This window comes from Candoia aspera, chromosome 1 (genome assembly GCF_035149785.1).
Source record: "Candoia aspera isolate rCanAsp1 chromosome 1, rCanAsp1.hap2, whole genome shotgun sequence".
In the NCBI taxonomy this organism is placed as follows: Eukaryota; Metazoa; Chordata; class Lepidosauria; order Squamata; family Boidae; genus Candoia; species Candoia aspera.
The window spans coordinates 199,621,313-199,639,486 of NC_086153.1; the positions used below are offsets into that span (position 1 = coordinate 199,621,313).

The 18,174-nt window shown below is 37.9% G+C and overlaps 1 protein-coding gene across 3 annotated transcripts in view; it reads right to left on the bottom strand.

The window, feature by feature from the left end:
• MARCHF7 (membrane associated ring-CH-type finger 7) overlaps positions 1-10,978 on the bottom strand; it is a 31,396-nt gene extending 20,418 nt beyond the window's left edge. Inside the window, exons 1-3 of one of the 3 annotated variants that reach the window (XM_063318318.1) lie at positions 10,815-10,978; positions 6,398-6,560; positions 3,017-3,175 (exon numbers count right to left, since the gene is read on the bottom strand). In XM_063318318.1, the coding sequence (XP_063174388.1) occupies positions 3,017-3,175; positions 6,398-6,550 (312 nt within the window). In that variant the 5' untranslated portion in view covers positions 6,551-6,560; positions 10,815-10,978. The remainder of the gene's footprint in view (positions 1-3,016; positions 3,176-6,397; positions 6,561-10,814) is intronic. The other 2 variants (XM_063318317.1, XM_063318316.1) reach the window with 2 other exon arrangements.
• Between the last annotated feature and the right edge of the window lie 7,196 nt (positions 10,979-18,174).

An 18,174-nucleotide genomic window follows, 5' to 3' on the forward strand; every position in this document is an offset into this window, starting at 1 on the left:
TGTATCCTAGCCCTGGAAACAAGGTAAAACTTGTTCTTTCTGGGACAATCCTGTCAACATAATCCAGCATTATAAACAAAATGGCCAAAATCTAATTATGGCATTTTCGTTACCATTTAGAAAACCTATCTGAAATATAAATCAACAATTAAGCTGTCTCATATGAATATTTGCAAGCCCTTTTTTTACTCAAAAAGATGGTCAAACAGCTTTAATGCAAAGCCCATTTAAACAAGTACATTTCTTTATACTTATTAGCAATATTCCACTATCTATTTTCATGTTAACACAAATATTTATATTCCACACTCAGGCAGCTTCTCAATTTAACTGAGTTGCACATTAGGCCAGTCTTGAAAACAGTTGAGAAACTTCAATTATACAGATCATACTGCATACAAAACGTATTAACACCTGGTCTTTTTAAAATCTGAACTAGCTGCCAATCTTGTTCCAGGCCAAATCTATCTTGACCTTCAAAATTCTAACAGTGCAATCCTAGTCATGTCTATGTTTAACTCAGAAATAATTCCCACTATCTCAAAGAAGTTTATTCCAGCACAAGAATGTAGCCTAGATATGCTTGTCCCAAGATCTTTGTCCATATACTGCCCCACCCCAACTCTAGTAAAGTAATCATGGGATTAAATCAAGGTACCAATACTGGTGACAGCAATTTAATCCAATAAAGCAGAAGATTTTAGGTGGTGCATTTACTTTTCTGGGCTTAAAAATTATTGATTTAGGATATTTTGTCATTGTTTTCCATCTATAATTTTATTTTTACTATATTTTTTATTTTTACAAGCAAATTACAAAAATTTAGCACTGTTTATTTTTCATAATAAATTCTATACTACAGAGTAGGAATGCAAGTCTTAACATAATAGTATTTTAAACTTTAAACTTTATTTTGAAAATGTTGCTAGGAATTTCCCAACCAGACTTATTATTTATATGCAGTTGAATACAGATTCAGATTCAAAATAAGAAAACAATGAATATGATACTGCATTAAGTTTATCCTTCCAGTTGATTCAGTGCTTTTTTTTTTTACTGTACAGTAAAATTATTAATAAGGCCCCAAAAGGAGATGTTAGATCTATTAGCCAAGTAAAGAAAATTCCACAGATAAACAAATCTTTTGAACCTTCTAACCTCTCAAACTATTATTGTTCTGTCTACTTTTAACAACAATGGGCTCCTATCAGCAGCTGCCTGATCATCTGAAAACATATATATGTATCTGAAAACACACACACACACATATCTGAAAACACACACACACACACACAAAAATAAAAAATTTACAAAATTAGAGACTGCCCAACTCCAAAGCAACTCTGGATGGCCTATGCTAAAAATAAGGAACAGTAAGAGGGAACCAAAACAACAGAAAATATAACCAACAAGGCTCCATAAAGACCTTATACTTAAGGCCTGGGAGAACAGTCAGGTTTTAAAGATTCCCAGAACATCATTAGGGTGGGAGCCATACAGATCTCTGGAGGGACAGTGTTCCAGAGAGTAGGCACCACAGCAGAGAATGCATGCTGCCTAGGTCCCAACAGATCGCACTGTTCAATTCAAAGGGCCAGAAACACACCGAGTCTGCCCTCTTCCCAGCAAGGGAAAGCTATAAAAAAACCTGTAAGTTGCTACTAGATAGCAATTTCAACTATTAGAAACACTATTAAGAAATAGAAGCTACGTGGAACTATTGGAAGTCAAGGCAATATTTGGAAGACCAAGGAAAGTATCTGCTAGAACTGCCCCCAAACTTGGCAGATCTGCAAAACAGAACTCACATATCACTGCAAATGACCTGCTGAAAAGATTTAGCAGACAGTGGAGTAGTTCTCCACAGGTCCACACTACAGCATTAGTTCTACAGCAATGATCCTGGGAGAATTGTCAGAAGAAAATCCTTTCTCTGACTTCATCACACGTTACTGCCTGACATCTATAAAGGAAACCTTGATAAGCCTGTAACATTTTGAAACAAAATATTCAGACCGATGAAATAAAAACTGAAGCGTTCAGTCCCAACCACACAAAATGTATTTGGGGGGGAAAGTATGAAATATTTGAAGAAAAGAATACCACTCCAACCATTAAGTAGCATGTGTGTGTGTGTGCGCGCGCAACAATGGCACAGCAAATATTGGAACAGATTCAACTAAATATCAACATAACCTAGAAGCTAATTTCCCACAGTCAATGAGAAACTGATGTTGAAAAGACGCTGGGTATTTCAGCAAGACTTACCTCTAAATCAACCATAAAACACTTACAGAAAAGAAAGACAACAGAACAGCCTGCATAACCCTGAGATATTATTATTGAAAATCTGTGGGAGAAATGCAGTGCACTGAAGAATATCTCTGAGCTAAAAAAGTTCCATAAGAAGGACTGGGGAAAAATTCTAAAAGCAAGAACAAAAAAACTCTTAGTTGGCTACAGGAAACATTTGGAAACTGTTATTTCTGCCAAATAAGGTGTTACCAAGTATTGACTGAAGGGGTGACCAAACTTCTGCACCTGTCATATCCACAGTTTTATTTTGAATCTGTAAACAACTGCTCATAAATAGCAAGTATGAACTCAATTTGCAGAAAGATGTTGTGTTTAGCTTTTAAACAAAAGCAGTAAGACAGAAATTAAACGTTTATGGAAAAAGTTAATGACAGAAGATTTTCAAAAGTTCACAAAGGCCAGGCATAGGTCCTCAGCGATGCTTACTTTTTTTGAATACAATTTCTCTCTCCCTCTCTCTCTTTAGGATTAAGCTTTATTACTGAAATCTCACTGAAGCCTCTGATATTAAAGTAGACAACAAATTTATTTGAAACTTATGAAAATTAGGTTCGTAATTAAGTTTAACTTGGAAAACATTTTAAAGAGGCATATGCAAAATGTTCCATTCCAACGAATTCCGTTTTGTTTTTCCTCCAGAAAAAAATGTATATATCTAATTTAAAGTGAATCTTCAGCAGACTAACTATGCAACTCTTACCAATCTGTTTCTGCTTCCCAAAAGTCTCCCAGACCACGGACGATCAAGTGTTCCTGAGTAGTGAGTTGGAGAAGAAGCTGGAAGCTTCCATGAACTTTCATATGCTTCTCTTTCATCAATTGCCCAGTCTCTACTCGAACTATGCAACCTGCTAGATTCCTATAAAGCATTATTATTATTATTTAATCTCCTGTGCAGGCCATCATTCCATGCAAGAAAATAACATCTATAACATCTGCATCTTTTAATTAATCACATTTAAACAGTTTCTAGAAGAGTCTACAGTTTCTATTCCATGTACAGAAATAAGTTTACTTTACCCTAAGTGGACCGTAACTGTAAGGTTTACTTTGTTAAAAATTCAGCCTCCATTAAGCTATTTTCTAAGGAAGATCAGAATCTAACTATTCTCCTCTCTCTGAAGAGGAATGCTGAGATTCTGCTGAGGAAACAAAACGTTCAAACTATATGGGCAGCACTTAAACAAAAGCAAGTCACTTTAAAACAACAGTTGTATATCATTATTTTATACAATTATTTATACTGAAAAAAGCTGAAAAAGGCTACAAGTATTTGCCAACTCGTTTTAAAAATTACTTACAGAGAAATACTAAAGTTGAAAATAGTTACGTGAAGTTTTTCTATTTTTAGACACTGAATTTTGCTAAACCTCTAAAAATGAAAATTAACACAACTCACATAAATAATTATTCATATGCTTCTTTTAGCCAAAACCAAACCATGTCTACTTATTCTTTATGAGAGAGCATTTAACACCAAAAACTACCCTAGTTTTAAGAGGAGAAAGTACTAAACAGAAAGGGAGAAGTAGACTTGAAAGGAAAAAAACAGAACTGTACAGATATTCCTAACATTGTAACAAATTACTATTATTTATATAGAAATTATTAGTTTATAAATAATTAATAATGTCGCAGCAAATCTTTTTTCCAGGGATAAAACAACGTTCACTATTAGTGTGAATTGTGGTAACAGCCACAGATAAGTGGTAGAGTACATGCAGAATCCCAGGCTCAGCACCTATGATTTTCAGTCACGTTAGAAAAAATTTGCCTGAAAAGCCATTTTTGGTGTCAACAATACTTGCCTGGGTGGTCTTATTTAGGACACAGCAGTAACTATCTGCAGCAAAATCTGTAACTAAATCCCAAATAGATACTACAGTTCTACTTTCCCTGAAAAAAATTTTTTTCAATGGCAATACAGTTATGATTATAATGGAGAGAGAGAGGAAGAGAAGAGAGAAAAAGGGTGGGAGAGTGTATCTTCATGATTATTATAGGAAATAAGGTTGGTATGCACCTCCATGAACTCAACTGAAAATGATGCAATTCACCTTTCTGAGCGGAGGCTGAATCATTCAATACCAGGGTTCAAGAAGGTAATATTTCAAATCAGACCTTTTAAGTAATCATGTACATAATGAAGAAAAGGAAAAGTGTATTTGGGGACAGCGTTCTGAAGAGGGCTAAGGTAACACTGGTTGAAGGAACAAGCCTCACTAGATTTTGAGCTGAGGAAAGTTTTGCTCCTCTCCCAAAAGCAGACTGGACTGAAACTCAGTATATTTTACTTCACATTGTTCACTGAAAATCAAGGCTATTCCTAACTGCAGACCATTCTTCCAAGAGCAAGAAGACTAAGACATTTGTGGCCAATTTAAGATTAATTTAATTAGTTATTAAGATCAGCTAAGTTGAACTATATACATTTTTGAACATGTCTAAACAGTACCTGCTTTTTATATCTGTACTTTTACATTATATATCCCTCCTTTCCTCTAGGTATTCAAGGCAACATAAGGGTCTTATTTTCTTTTATTCTTGCCATCTTCTGAGGTAGGTTGGGCTGAGTTAAGAGACCAATCCCAAGTCATTTAGGGAGTTTGGTAATTGTATGGGAAATTGACATGGTCTCCTCATACTCATAATCTTATTACATATATTAATTTCAACTCTATTTTTTATTTTCCCAAACATTTTATAACTTTAGATTTTTCAAGCCATTGTGGTATTGTAGCTACTGTCTTTTATTTTATTACTTCTGTTGTTTAATTCTGTTGTTCCACTGATTTTACACAATGACTTTATACTGCTTTGTATTTTAACCTGCCTGGGAATGTTCAATAACTTACATATAGATCTATATTTCTGCTTTTTTTTCCCCAGAAGACTTCCAGGAAAACATCAAGAACTCTGGTGAAAAAGTCAGCGCTAACAAGTTGTCACATAGGACCAAAACAAATCCCACTTTTCCAACACCTATATCCCAATTGCCTAATACTTGTGATCAGTTTTTTAAAATGCAATTTTATTAGGTTGTACTTTTAGCAGAATTTTTACTCACTAGTTCATTACTGTTTTAACTATACTATTCCTGTAACAGCCAAAGTTCTAACATATAAAAAGGGAACCATTAATACCTTTATTCTCCCAGTTTTTTTAAAAAAAATATTATGAAAAGAGAGTCCAAAACAGTGACACATTAGAAAACACAGAAGGTACATCCTAAGAAAATACAGTAGTTCCAAAATTCAGAGTACAGCCTGGCTAATTTTTCATGAGACCTTAAACATGTTTGGAAGATTTGTTCTTGATTCAAGCAAACTATGCTTTTTTCATGTAAATAAGTTCACCAGGTTCATTCAGCATTCTTAAAACGGCAAGCCTCTATGTAATATGTTAAGACAAAAAAGAAGTGGAAAGCAGTAGGTTTGTCAAGAGGGAGAAGGAATGGGGTACCATAAAGCAGTTTCAACTATTGTGTCTTGAATGATTTTTTTATCCTCATGCATAAATTCTGCCTTTAAAAAAAAGTTAAGCAAAGCTAAACTGAAAACTTTAACTCTATTAAGATACTGTAAAATCTCCAACAAGTTGAGCTCAATGCCTGATAACCTCATAGACATATTCATGTATTTTTTTAAAAACAATACAGAAGTTATTTCCCATTATCTTCTCAGATTTCCTGGTGGTCTACAATACAAATGCTAACCAGATCAGACATTGCTTATCTTTTTCACATCAGCCAAGTTATGTGCTGCTACAGTCCTCCTATATCAAACTGCTAAATGTTAAGCAAATCCTAAAAATGAAATTCTTATAAATGCTGGTAGAATGCTAATAAACATATTAGTGTAAACCAAGAAAATTCTGTATTAGTCAGTAAGCCCAATTAGTATTGGGTAGAATATATTCAGCAGATTAAATATATGCCAATTTTAAATTAACAGAGAGAAATAAGGAAAAAAATATTTAAATTATTCAGTATCTTTTATATAACCAAGTTGTCAATGAACCTTCAGGCAATTTGAACTCAGCAACTAGAGACAGATGGAGCATAGACCATCATAAAAGTTACCTGGCATCCAGAATCAAATCTTAATGAAGCTTCTCTTGTACGGTATGAATCAGTTAAACTTGTTCCACCACTTCCAGCTCCTATCCTAGCACTTTGAGAACCAGCTGGCTGAGCAGATAGCCTCCGTGAAATTCTTGATGGCTTTGATTCCATTTTCTGTGCACTGTAAGAACAAATACTCAGTGTTTCTAGTTAGATAATGAACTGTGCAAAATATAGAAAAGGACAGCTACAGCTGTATAATTCAGATAGCACCCAATGGTTAATTTTGCCCCAATGTTTGTACACTAAACCTCTGATCAATATTTTAAATACTACAGATGAGATTTAAGCATCAGAAAGATAAATTTTATAAATTGGTACTTCATTAAATATAAGGATGCAGATGATGATGAAGGGAGTAGTACGTATCAGTCAAGATACATCTACATGAAGCTGATGGATGGTGTTATCCTACAGTTTGGGGTGAGGTATCATCAGTATGCTCTCTTGTTTGATTTATATAGCTTCCCAGAGTCATATACGTGAGATGGGCGGCTAGATAAATCAATCAATCAATCAATCAATCAATCAAACAACTCAGGATTCAGCTCCAAATACAAGCAGGGACAACAGTAGTTTTAGCCTAAAAATATTACATCAGTTCCAGTTTTCCACGTGGCCTTATCTGTTGATCATAAAAATAAGATCCATGCATGGTTGTTGACATTCTTCCTAGAAACAAAAAAAATGCCATGCCAAAATCTAGTACCAATTTCTAGGGACCACTAATTTGTAAAATCTGCAAAACCAAACTACCCAAAATCTAAAGAGAGGATATTACTGGGCTAAACGTTTCTGAATGTGTGTTAAGCGTGAGTAAGATATACCTGTTGACAAAAGCAGAGATGTATGAGTTAGGCTTTATAGTCAGGTTGGAGAAAGGTCATCATTAAACATTACCTTTTAATAAATGTAATATTTGAATCTTTATACAATCAAGTAATCTAATAAATTCATAGTACAGATTTAAAACACTTTTGAAAATTCAGTTTAGTAGATATTGTTATGCTTTATTTTTACAGTTCAGACTACTATCTCCCCACAGCAGCACTGTGGAATATAAAGAACATGCAATTTATTAAACATTGGTTTAAAAATAACTATTCTATTTAGACACATGGCCTAGAAGTAAACATAAGTCTTGCGGACAAATGGAACCCTAGCTTATTTCAATACAAGTAATTTATCTCAATATTTAGCAAGTATTCATCATTTTTTGTGTGTGAGAACCTGTTCTGCCAATCTGTGATTTTCTACTATTATTATACATATAGATTGAGCTGAAAGGAGACACAAAGTAGCTAGGAAGAATATCCTATCTTGTTAAACTTAACCCACAGTAAAAAAAATTTTTAAAAAGGACAATGCTCTATCAGGCAAGACTTAGCTGGAGCCCCATACATTAGCCATGGTATTATTTACATATACAATCAAGGCAACTTCATTTAAATGAGATGCAGATATGTAAAGCACTGAATGCATACATTCTTCTTGTTACTCAGCATGTCTACCTTACTTGCCACTGAAACATCTTTATAATTTCCTGTTTTTTATTTTTTAACTGTTCTCTGCCTATCTTTGTTCCTGTTGTCTTGTCCTTCTCAAAAGTCAGAATTAATGGGTATTCATGTGCACATACCTATTGCAAATTTCATCATGCATGCTCTTCTGGTCTGCACACATTTATTTATTTATTTATTTTTATCCCGCCTTGATTATTTTTTATAAATAACTCAAGGTAGTGGACATACCTAATACTCCTTCTTCCTATTTTCCCCACAACAACAACCCTGTGAGGTGAGTTGGGGTGAGAGAGAGTGACTGGCCCAAACATTCAGTTTTTCCTTTTTCTAGTTTTCGTATGTTATGTCTTCTGGGGAGGTAAAGTTTATCATCAACACCTAGATAACTTTCCACTATAAATTTTACAGATATAATATATGATATGTGTCTGTATGTGTGTGTGTTTCAGGCTCTCTTATTAAAAATTCAAGCCAGTGCAAAAATAGCCCACGTTTATGTAGAATATGATACCTGATTGGATGTTTCATTCCCATACTACCTCAGAATTGCTTTCCTTTACCACAAAAGATAATTGTCAGAGTGGGCTAGATGGGAATGTTGCTTCTGCTACAAAATGTTTTCAACTTGTTCCAGTCCAACAGTCTAACCACTATGTCAGCAACTAAAATATCAATTTGTCACAAATAATCACTAGTCTAGCTCATTTAATTAGATGTATCCTTGAAAACAGAATTAAATCCCCATAAATTAGAACTAATCATTTACTTCATATTTAAAAAAAATAAAAATAAAACTACTCCAGGAAATTTCAAGTATGATTCAGGATCAGCTACAGAATTTTACATACTGTATCACCAGGCCATTTTACAATGGGCCAGACAAGTCTTACTCCATTGCTCTAAGTACTAGTTTTAAATGGTAAAACTGCATTAAACAAAAGGAGATGGATTCAACATGTTTATTTCAGCAATAGAAGGGTTCCTGAGTGGTGCTGTGCTTACAACATCTCAATTAGAAGGAAGAGAGAAGCAATTAAGCACCATTTCCTTACTGTTGCGGGAAATCAGAGGAATTTGGTAGCATTTTTTAGACTAACAATTTTTATTAAAACATAAGCTTTTATGAATTGTAGCTCACTGCATCTGTTGCATGGAATGGTTAATTGATCTACAGTTTAAATTGGGATGGGTCAAGGGGGAGGAGAAAGGGTGGGTACATATGAGAATGATTACAAATACCTCATAAATTAGCTATTGTGTTAAAAATCATTGTGCTTGTTGAGATCTTCCGAGATAGCCTAAAGGGTGTCTCTCAAATCTTTAGAACAAATGAAGAGGAAGGATGCAACAACATAAGGAACCAGCAAACATGGCATCTTTGTCATATTCAGACCACAGAAAAACTTAACTGTATCTCTAACCTCCTGCTGATGGAAAGAACAACCTATCAACCAAAGGTTTTAGACAGATCCAATCTAGAGCAAGTTAGCACATTTATTATTCAATGGATAATTGCTGCATCCATGTTCTCCATATATTGTACAGCCTTTTCACTGTAAAAACCACAGCTAGAGAATGCTTATTTATAGAAGCTATGCAGGTATGCCTTTCTTTATATGCTTTCATATTAGACAGTTCTGTGATTGTTATTGGTCTGGGCCTCATGCTAGAAGCCTCAAGATTGCTTCCTCTTACAGAGGGGGCTTATATTTATGTTATATTAGCTAGTGACCAGTAGGAGGCACTACACAACAGTTTTGTCCTTATTGGGACTCTTCAGAAGTAGGAATCCTCCATACTAGATGTTAAAGAGTTAAACACAAAACATCTAGTATGGAGGATACTTATGCCTGAGGAGTCAATAAAGACAAAACTGGCCATGTAGTGCCTCCTACTGGTCACTAGCTAATATAACACCTAATGCTTATATGGTCAAAGGTGAAAGGTCCCCTGTGCAAGCACCGGGTCATATCTGACCCTTTGGGGGGACACTGGTTTCGCAACCTTTTCTTGGCAGACTATAGCAGGGTGGTTTGCCATTGCCTTCCCCAGTCATCACCTTCCCCAGCAAGCAGTACCAGCTAAATACAATACTTTTCACTGGAGACAAATCATAACTAGTTAGTGAAGACAAATTAACTAGCGAGGCAGATATATTCAAAACTGCAATCTTGCATAGATGCTGGGGGTTTTTTTACTGCCTGTTTCTAAACACTTATTAAAAACCAATCCATCAATGTGGATACAAAATTCAAAAACAAGGCAGTCCTAAAAAGTGTGTCAGAACAGTTGAAAAAGAAGACGACTGTAAAGGATAGTCAAAACTTGACCATGAAACTGACCTAAGTACTGTGCTCCACCCCAATATGATGTACTGGATACAGCATTAGACCAGGAAAATCTGAGTTCCAAATTCGATTTAGCCCCTAAGTGTATGAAGTAGGCTTCTAATTTCTCTCAAACTGGACTATCATGTGGACAGAAGCTGCATTTCCTCTCACACTCCTTCCGCGCCCGCCTACAGTAAAAACAACTGGGGGTTTCTGTCTCCCGGACTCGATTGCACAACGGAGCCCCATTGAGGCGCGTGTCCTCGTCTACGTGGACGCGCCCAAGGCAGCCGTTCAGGTCTGGGGCGCCCGCCTGGGCGTCGACTGCCGAGTCAGAGCTCTCCTTCCGAGCCTTACAAGGCAAACGGGACGGGGAGGAAACTGGGCCAAGAGCTTCGCCTCCCAAGCCCACAAAATGGAGACTCCTCGGCTCCAAATCGTGACACTTCCCTTCCACGCTCCCCATGAAGCAGGGCCTCGCCCGCCTCCTAGCCTCGCTTTCTCTCCCACACAAAACACCACCTGCTTGCCGTTGGGCCGCCGCCTCCACCTCCGCCGCTCGCCGCGTTCACGGGCACCTCCAGCCACTTGCCGAGCCGACAATGGCGACCACTCACTTCTAAGGAGGAAGCCACCCCAGCGCCGCCTGCCAATCACCGCGGTGCCAACGGACCTGAACGTCTTCAGCTCTCGCGAGAACAGCGACCACCCTGCCCGAAGCTTACCGCGGGTTACGGCTTTCGGGCTCTCCCAAGAGGTCGAGAGGCCAGCAGCTCACCCGGAGACTGCCGGGAAAGCGGAAGCGGGGAGAGTTGCGTCCCTGCTTCGGGCTAACTTCGCGCTTGTCTCCCACGGCTTCTGACGAGCATCATACGTCACTGGGCGGCATAACGTCTTCTGCGTTGGGTGAGAGTCTCCGGGGTCTCAGAGAGGGAGAAGAGCAGGTGCCGGGAGAATAGGGAAAGCAACCCCTTTGCAAAATCTAGGGCTCATATCCGTGCACTCACGCCAGATCGAGACAGGAAACCGCATTGCACCGAAGAAGCTGGGATCCGAGAAGAAATTGCAAAAGGTGTTCATGGACCAACCAGCTTTGTTCACTTTGTTTGTTTATTCTATGCCGCAATCCAGGTGTTGATGTGCAACCCACCAATCCAAAATGCATGCTGCTGGTGTAAATTGGCTGCCCTGATGGCCCAGCCCTATTCTTTCTCATTAAGAGGCCTAACCAGTGGTGCTGTTGTTTCAGTTTTAAGGCAAGAAACTTTAATGAAAGTGGATTCCCTTGGCATCGTTTCTCCTCTGTGAAGTATCACCTGCCACTGAGAAAAGCAATCATCAATTGTTTTCCTTAATTTGTGGTAGGCCGAAGCAAGGTAAGCATAGTTGGGTATTTTGAATGGCAGGTATAGCTGCCTATCAAATTGTCTGCCTAACAGGTTGCAGGAATGAAGGTGCCCTGTGCTTGTGACTAGTCAGTTGAACTGTTTTTGAAATGGGTCAAATACTCTTTCAAAAGAACGCTAAACCAGTGTTCAAAACAGCCTGGATGACAGGTTGCAAGTATGAAGAGAAGCAGGGAATAAAGCAGGAGGAAGCTCTTGTGGTAAGCCAAACATGAGCCCTGAACTAGCTGCACAATTCCAAAAAAAAAAAAAGTTTGAATAAAGGAGGTGTCAACAGAGTGCAACAAGGCGCTTCAAAGCAGGAACGGACACACTTTTGGTGCCTTCTTAATTCATATGCGTATTTTCCTGGGACTGCACCTTTACCATATGAGCCTAGGAGAAGAAGCAGTTTCTTTAATGAGATGTGAAATGCATGCCACACCTGCTCCAAAGGACCTTTTCAGCTTCAAATCTGAAGTGCGCATATCCCTTGATAAGGCTATTATCTGTAGCATTACATTAGGCTGGGGATAGAAGCAGGATTACTTATGCCTTTGCCCTGGTCCGGCAAGAATCTTCTGAGGTTCTCATTTTCTGTTCAGTGAACAGGAAAGGCTTCCCAACCATGGATGCTTTAACATCTGTTTTTGAAATTCCTCAAACCTTAATAGTTGTTACTCAATAAGATCAATCATGGGGAATAAGATTATCTGTACATGCAGCTTGCCCCTAGCTTAACTTCTATACAGTAAATAAAAAAGTTATATTTCCCTTTCTCCTGAATTGGATTGTAGAAATGAAGACAGCTTGAAGAAAACCAATAATGAATGTTACTCTTGAAGGCTTCTGAGCTTATTGTAGTACTGAAAGTGTATTTGTGGCATACACAGGTACACAGGAATATCTGTTACCTAATTCTACATGTTCATTCCCCCAGGCTTCTATTTTGCACCCGCCTTACAACAATCATCAATAAACAATAAATATACAATAAAAGTACAATATATAAAATACAGTATCTAAAAATACAGTAATGGGTAAATAATAATTGTAGATAAAAATATAGTCCAAATGGCAGATGACAATTCTGTCCTTATATGCACTGAGCACTCTAGGACACTAGCCATCCCCAAACATGATGACTCCCCTCCCCACCCCAAGCAAGGCTGCAAAGCCAAGTCTTCAGGTTCTTCCGGAAGGTCAGGAGCAATGGGGCTAACCTCACCTCCAAGGGCAGAATGTTCCAGAGGATGGGTGCTACTGCAGAGAAGGCCCAACTGCTGGGCCCTGCCAAACGAAACTCCCTTACCGACAGGGTCCGCAACATGCCCTCTCTGCATGATCAGGTGGGACGGGCTGATGTAATGGGGATGAGGCAGTCCTTAGGTAGCCTGGCCCCATGCCATGTAGGGCTTTAAAGGTGATAACCAACACTTTGAATTGGACCTGGAAGCAAACTGGTACCCAATGCAGCTCGTGCAGCAAAGGTGTTACATGTCCCCTTCTAGGGGCACCAAAGATCGCCCGCGCAGCTGCATTCTGGACCAGCTGTAGCTTCTGGATACTCTTCAAAGGTACAACTGTCCTTTCAAATAGAAAAATACCTGACAATGAGTCTGACTCAATACCATAGGATAGCTCTTACTAGAGCAAGATTTGAGCAACTAGATTCTATGGTCAAATACGGACGATTCCACCAAGTGCCTTACCTTGAGGGGACATGTGTTTGTGGAGCACCCGAAGTAGAAGACATTGCACATGTCCTATTTAACTGCCAACTATATGCCCCAGTAAGGGCTCAGTACCTTCAGACATTAATTGACAGAACCACATACTGGGACTGTAACAAAAGATTATGTTACTTCCTCCAGGGCACAAATACGTATGTGGTCAATAGAACTGTTAAGTTTATGGTTAGGGCTGTACAACTGAGAATGCAATTTATAGAACGCATTGGGGTGGCATGTAAAGGTGATGAATTCATTTAAACTCACATTGTTTCTGTATTTTATTACCTGTTTTATTACATCTTGTATTTTTATCTTACAATTTTATCTCCATTTTACCCTAATGTATTTTATCGTATTTTATCGCACCATTGTATATTTTAGCTAATTGTATTGTGTTTTAGTTGTTTTATGGCATCATATTTTATATTTTATATCTTATAGTGGCTGATGCCCAACTTTCTGATACGGTCATTTGACTAATCAATAAAGTTACTTACAAAGTACAGTGCATTGCAATAGTCTGTATGGGAGATAACAAGGGCATGAGTGACCGTTCAAAGGGCTTCCCAATCCAGGAAGGGGGGTAACTGGTGCACAACATGAAGTTGCAGAAAGGCCCTCCTGGCCACCTTTAGCTGGTGTATCTTCCTACCTTTTAACCTCAGCAGACAATTAAGTATGGAAGGTTTACAGTCAAAGACCCTGGAACCTCACTTCCCCTTCTGATAAGCTGGAAGGTCTCCCAATCTAACAACTCCAGAAACTCAACAAAGATAAGACTTCCCTCTCTTTTCCTTTAGTGTGATGTAGAGAGTAAAGAGGATGATCTTGACAGAGATAGTCAATATACTTTACCAAAGCAACAAGGCAAAAAACATGGCTTAAGCCCAAGTCATGTAGCAGGCATGAAAAAATGTCTCAGACAGCACTTCCCTAATTCACAGGAGGATAAGAGGGGGAGGAGGTAAAGCACAGTGAGACTTGAAGGATTCTCTTACTATAGCCAGTCGTAAAGTACAAAGTAGTCGTAAAATATAACGTACTGCAAAGTAGTTTTAGTCATAATGTGGAGTTGATTTATTGGTCTGATATACATTCTGGGACTGACATATGATCACCAAGATGAAAGCAGAGGTTTTTGCTTTTAAAGCAACCACAGTTGCATGAAGCCCAAGGAAACTGTTGTTCCTTTAAACAAAATTGTGTGATAACTTATTTATTTTATTTATTTATATATCAAATTTAGTCACCGCCCATCTCACTCAGAGAGCAACTCTGGGTGGTTTACACAAAACAGGAATAAAGTATTAGTTAAAATACAATAAAACAGTAAAACAATGAAACAATACAGTAAAAACAACCCTCTTAATAAATAATATATTCCAAGAGGTGGATGGTAAAAAGTTCTTAATTTAATTTCCAGGGAGCATCTTCGGGGGGCTAACCACCCCCAGGGTTGGTTACCCCCACACACACCCCATGTGAGATGGCGGAGCCATGTCTTCAAGTTATGGTTGTAACTTGTTCACTAATTACAATTACATTGATTTGGATCCAAAGAGCTATTCTGAAAGAAGTTTGTTAAATTTCCTGATCACTTGACTGCCTGTTTCCCTGATCCCACTCCTATGCAAATGATCCCTTGAGGGCTGAGGAACCATGCCAAGTGAAATGGGCTGTGACGTGGACTGAGGTAAAAGGAGGAGGTCGCAGAACCATGTATGGAATCACATTCAGCTTTATTCATAGAAACACTTGTGCGCCCTAGAAATAGATGAAAGTCTATTTATGTCTGTTTCTTCATGGTTGCCTTCCTAGCCCTCCCCTATGACAATCCATTCCACTCAGCAAAGCCCCCAGACTCTTCAAATAGCATTTTCAGGTCTCTTTGGGGACTGTTCTGGAGAAAAAGTGGTGATCATTTATTATATTTTCAGTTCACCCAATAATAAAATCTCTCTAAGCAGCTTTTAAATTAAAAGATAATAAAAAGTCAGTGAAATAAATAATTAGCAAAGAGAAATTAAGGGGAAAAACAGAGTATATAAAAACTGCCATCCCACCACAGTGCACATAATTATCTGAACTAAACTATTAAAAATGTCTGGGAAAAGAAAAAAAAATATCTCTGCCTGTTCTTAAATATAAAAGTGCATGCATTGGTTTTCCATAAAATAGCACTGCTATTAAGAAATTTCTCAAGGAACCATCTGGAAGAGGCCTCTTAGTAATGACTTCATTTTTCAGCTTCCACCTGTACCCTCCTGGAGAAAGATATATGAAACCACCCCATTGTATAAGACATCCAAATCAAAGCATATAAAATTGGTTATTTTCTCATTCCAAAATTCTCACTTCTGAAAACCTACCCCGTATTTAACAGTAATCAGCCATATTTTCTCTAGTCTTCTTTCTACCAAACTAGTTTTTCTAGAACTTAGTTCCATGGCAACAGATTCTACAGAAAGTCTGAGTCAATTCAAATTCATTTCAGGCCTCCTAATCAAGATAACAGGTGCTCTATTCAATATATCACAACACTGTTTGTTTGAAGCTGAACTCACATCTTTGAGATACTGGTTTGGTAACATTTTCCAGTGATTCAAAGTCTATCCCAATTGATCCCTGATCACCTGCTGCTTTTCAGCATGCGAACACTGTACTTTAATATTAAATACCAGGATTCTAAAGAATGGCATCTAATCCTGAGGTAAAATTATAATTGGCAACATTGGCTGGGATTTAAAATCGAAGTGGGTAAGCAATCTTGAAGTACACTGCGAATAATAGTATGATTATCCTGAAATGAAAATCGAAGTGGTAGGAAAATAAAACTACATTTATGAGTTGTTAGGTGCCAGTTCAAGGTAATTTCCTTGTTATCTCCTTTCTTGGAGACTTTCATCTATTTCTAGGATGCACAATTTTCTCAAACTGAGGCCATATTTGTCCTTCGAAAGGCACGCTGGGAGGCCACACTCCACAAGTAGTAGATGGGGCCAGGATGGCAAAGTTTGATTTTGTTTATAGTTAAATTTAATTAAAGTTATAGTTAATATTATAATTTTATTGTCATTAGTTTAATAAAAAACAGAATTTGGCTTCTTTCTGAGGTCCTTGGAAGTCATATCCAAGATTTTCATGAACCAAACATATCCCTGAAGCCTTTGATATAACCATAATGACCTATGGGCCTCAATGACTGATCACTACTGATCTCTTGGGCTCTTGGTTAATTTAATTTTGTGCACATAACTTTACCAAATACTTCTTTAAATCGGGAAAAAGTTCAACTGCTAAATGTAATTGCTTAAAGCTAGACTTAATCATATTTAGAGTAGTCCGATTGAAATAAGTGGGACTGAAATTAAGCATTAGTAATTGATCCTTGATTTTAATGGGTCTCCTAGTCAAAATATGGTTAATGATGGAATCTATGGCCCCTAGAACATTTGTAAAATAGATTGTTCATCTTCCTGCCTCTGAGATTAAAAGAGGGGGCAGAACTACTGCAAAACTATCTCCTCTCCTCCATCATCTTCCAATGCTGCACCCTGTACCCCGGCACCCCCAATATTAGAAAGACTCAAGACCTGGAAAGAGTTTAACAGAGAATAGAAGAACTGAAGTTTCAAAGAATCCTCGGCACTCCCAGCTTTCCACCCTCACCCCCATGTTTACTACAGATTAGACTAGATAGCCTACATGGCTTGGGAATCATTGGAATGCTCCTTACTTCACTTTAAGATTGTTCTGCAGTTCAGATTCCATCTTCTTATATTGACTTGTTGATCAATGTACAGGAGCAGGAGTGGTAAACACAATGATATAATGAAAACTATTAAGAGATTTGCCCCACAGATAGAAAGCTGAAATTTAGAGGCGTTTACAGATACAGTGGATCGAGTTTTCTGTTCTTATGCAAGGTGTTCATCTGTATATTGGCAGGTTTTTCGGACATAACTGATTATTTAAATCTACTCTATTCCAGCTTGACACTGATGCTACTTTGCTCACCCTAGAGCAAACCTGTGAGCTGTCTGCAGCTCCAGCAACCCTGAGATTGTGCTGCTGAAAATTCAGTGACAAAATGGCAGATTTTCATAATCCTTTTTTTTTTCAAAATAAGACTGAGATTAGAAGGGAGACACCTTTCACTTCTCTCCTTAACTCTTCTCCCAGCACCTCCCCCATTACAAAGCCTGCAGTTGAAATTCAGCTATTTTGATGCTAAAAGGTTACATGAATTGGGATTATTTTTGCATTGGAGGGGGTTAAAAGTAGAAATGGAAGCCATTTGGCTTCCCACTTCCACCATTGGCCCTCTTCCAAAAAAGCAAAAATTGTCTCTGCCCCTTCTGGTGATACTGTAATAGCCTTCTACAGCCCTTGGGCAAGCTGAGAGGCAGGATTATAGCTCCTGTCCCCCAAAATATTGCCCTTCTTGCAGTGGCTGCCAGTTTGATTCAGGTCTTAATTCAAAGGGCTGGTTCTCCAGCCTCTAAAACCCTGGAACCAAAGTGTCCCATAAATTGACTTCATCCATACAAACATGGCCAATCCTTGGCTTTTTAATAAGTGACTTGAGTTTGACACCTCTACTCTAGAGACAATTAGTACTGAATCGAAGAAAAGATTAAATACTCCTATTCAGAGATCAGTAGACATTCATCCCCAACCTTTTTGTTTTCCAGTAAAAGACAATATAAACTTTCCTTATGAATGATTAAAAATGTTCAGTCACAGCAAATCAAATTTTAACTC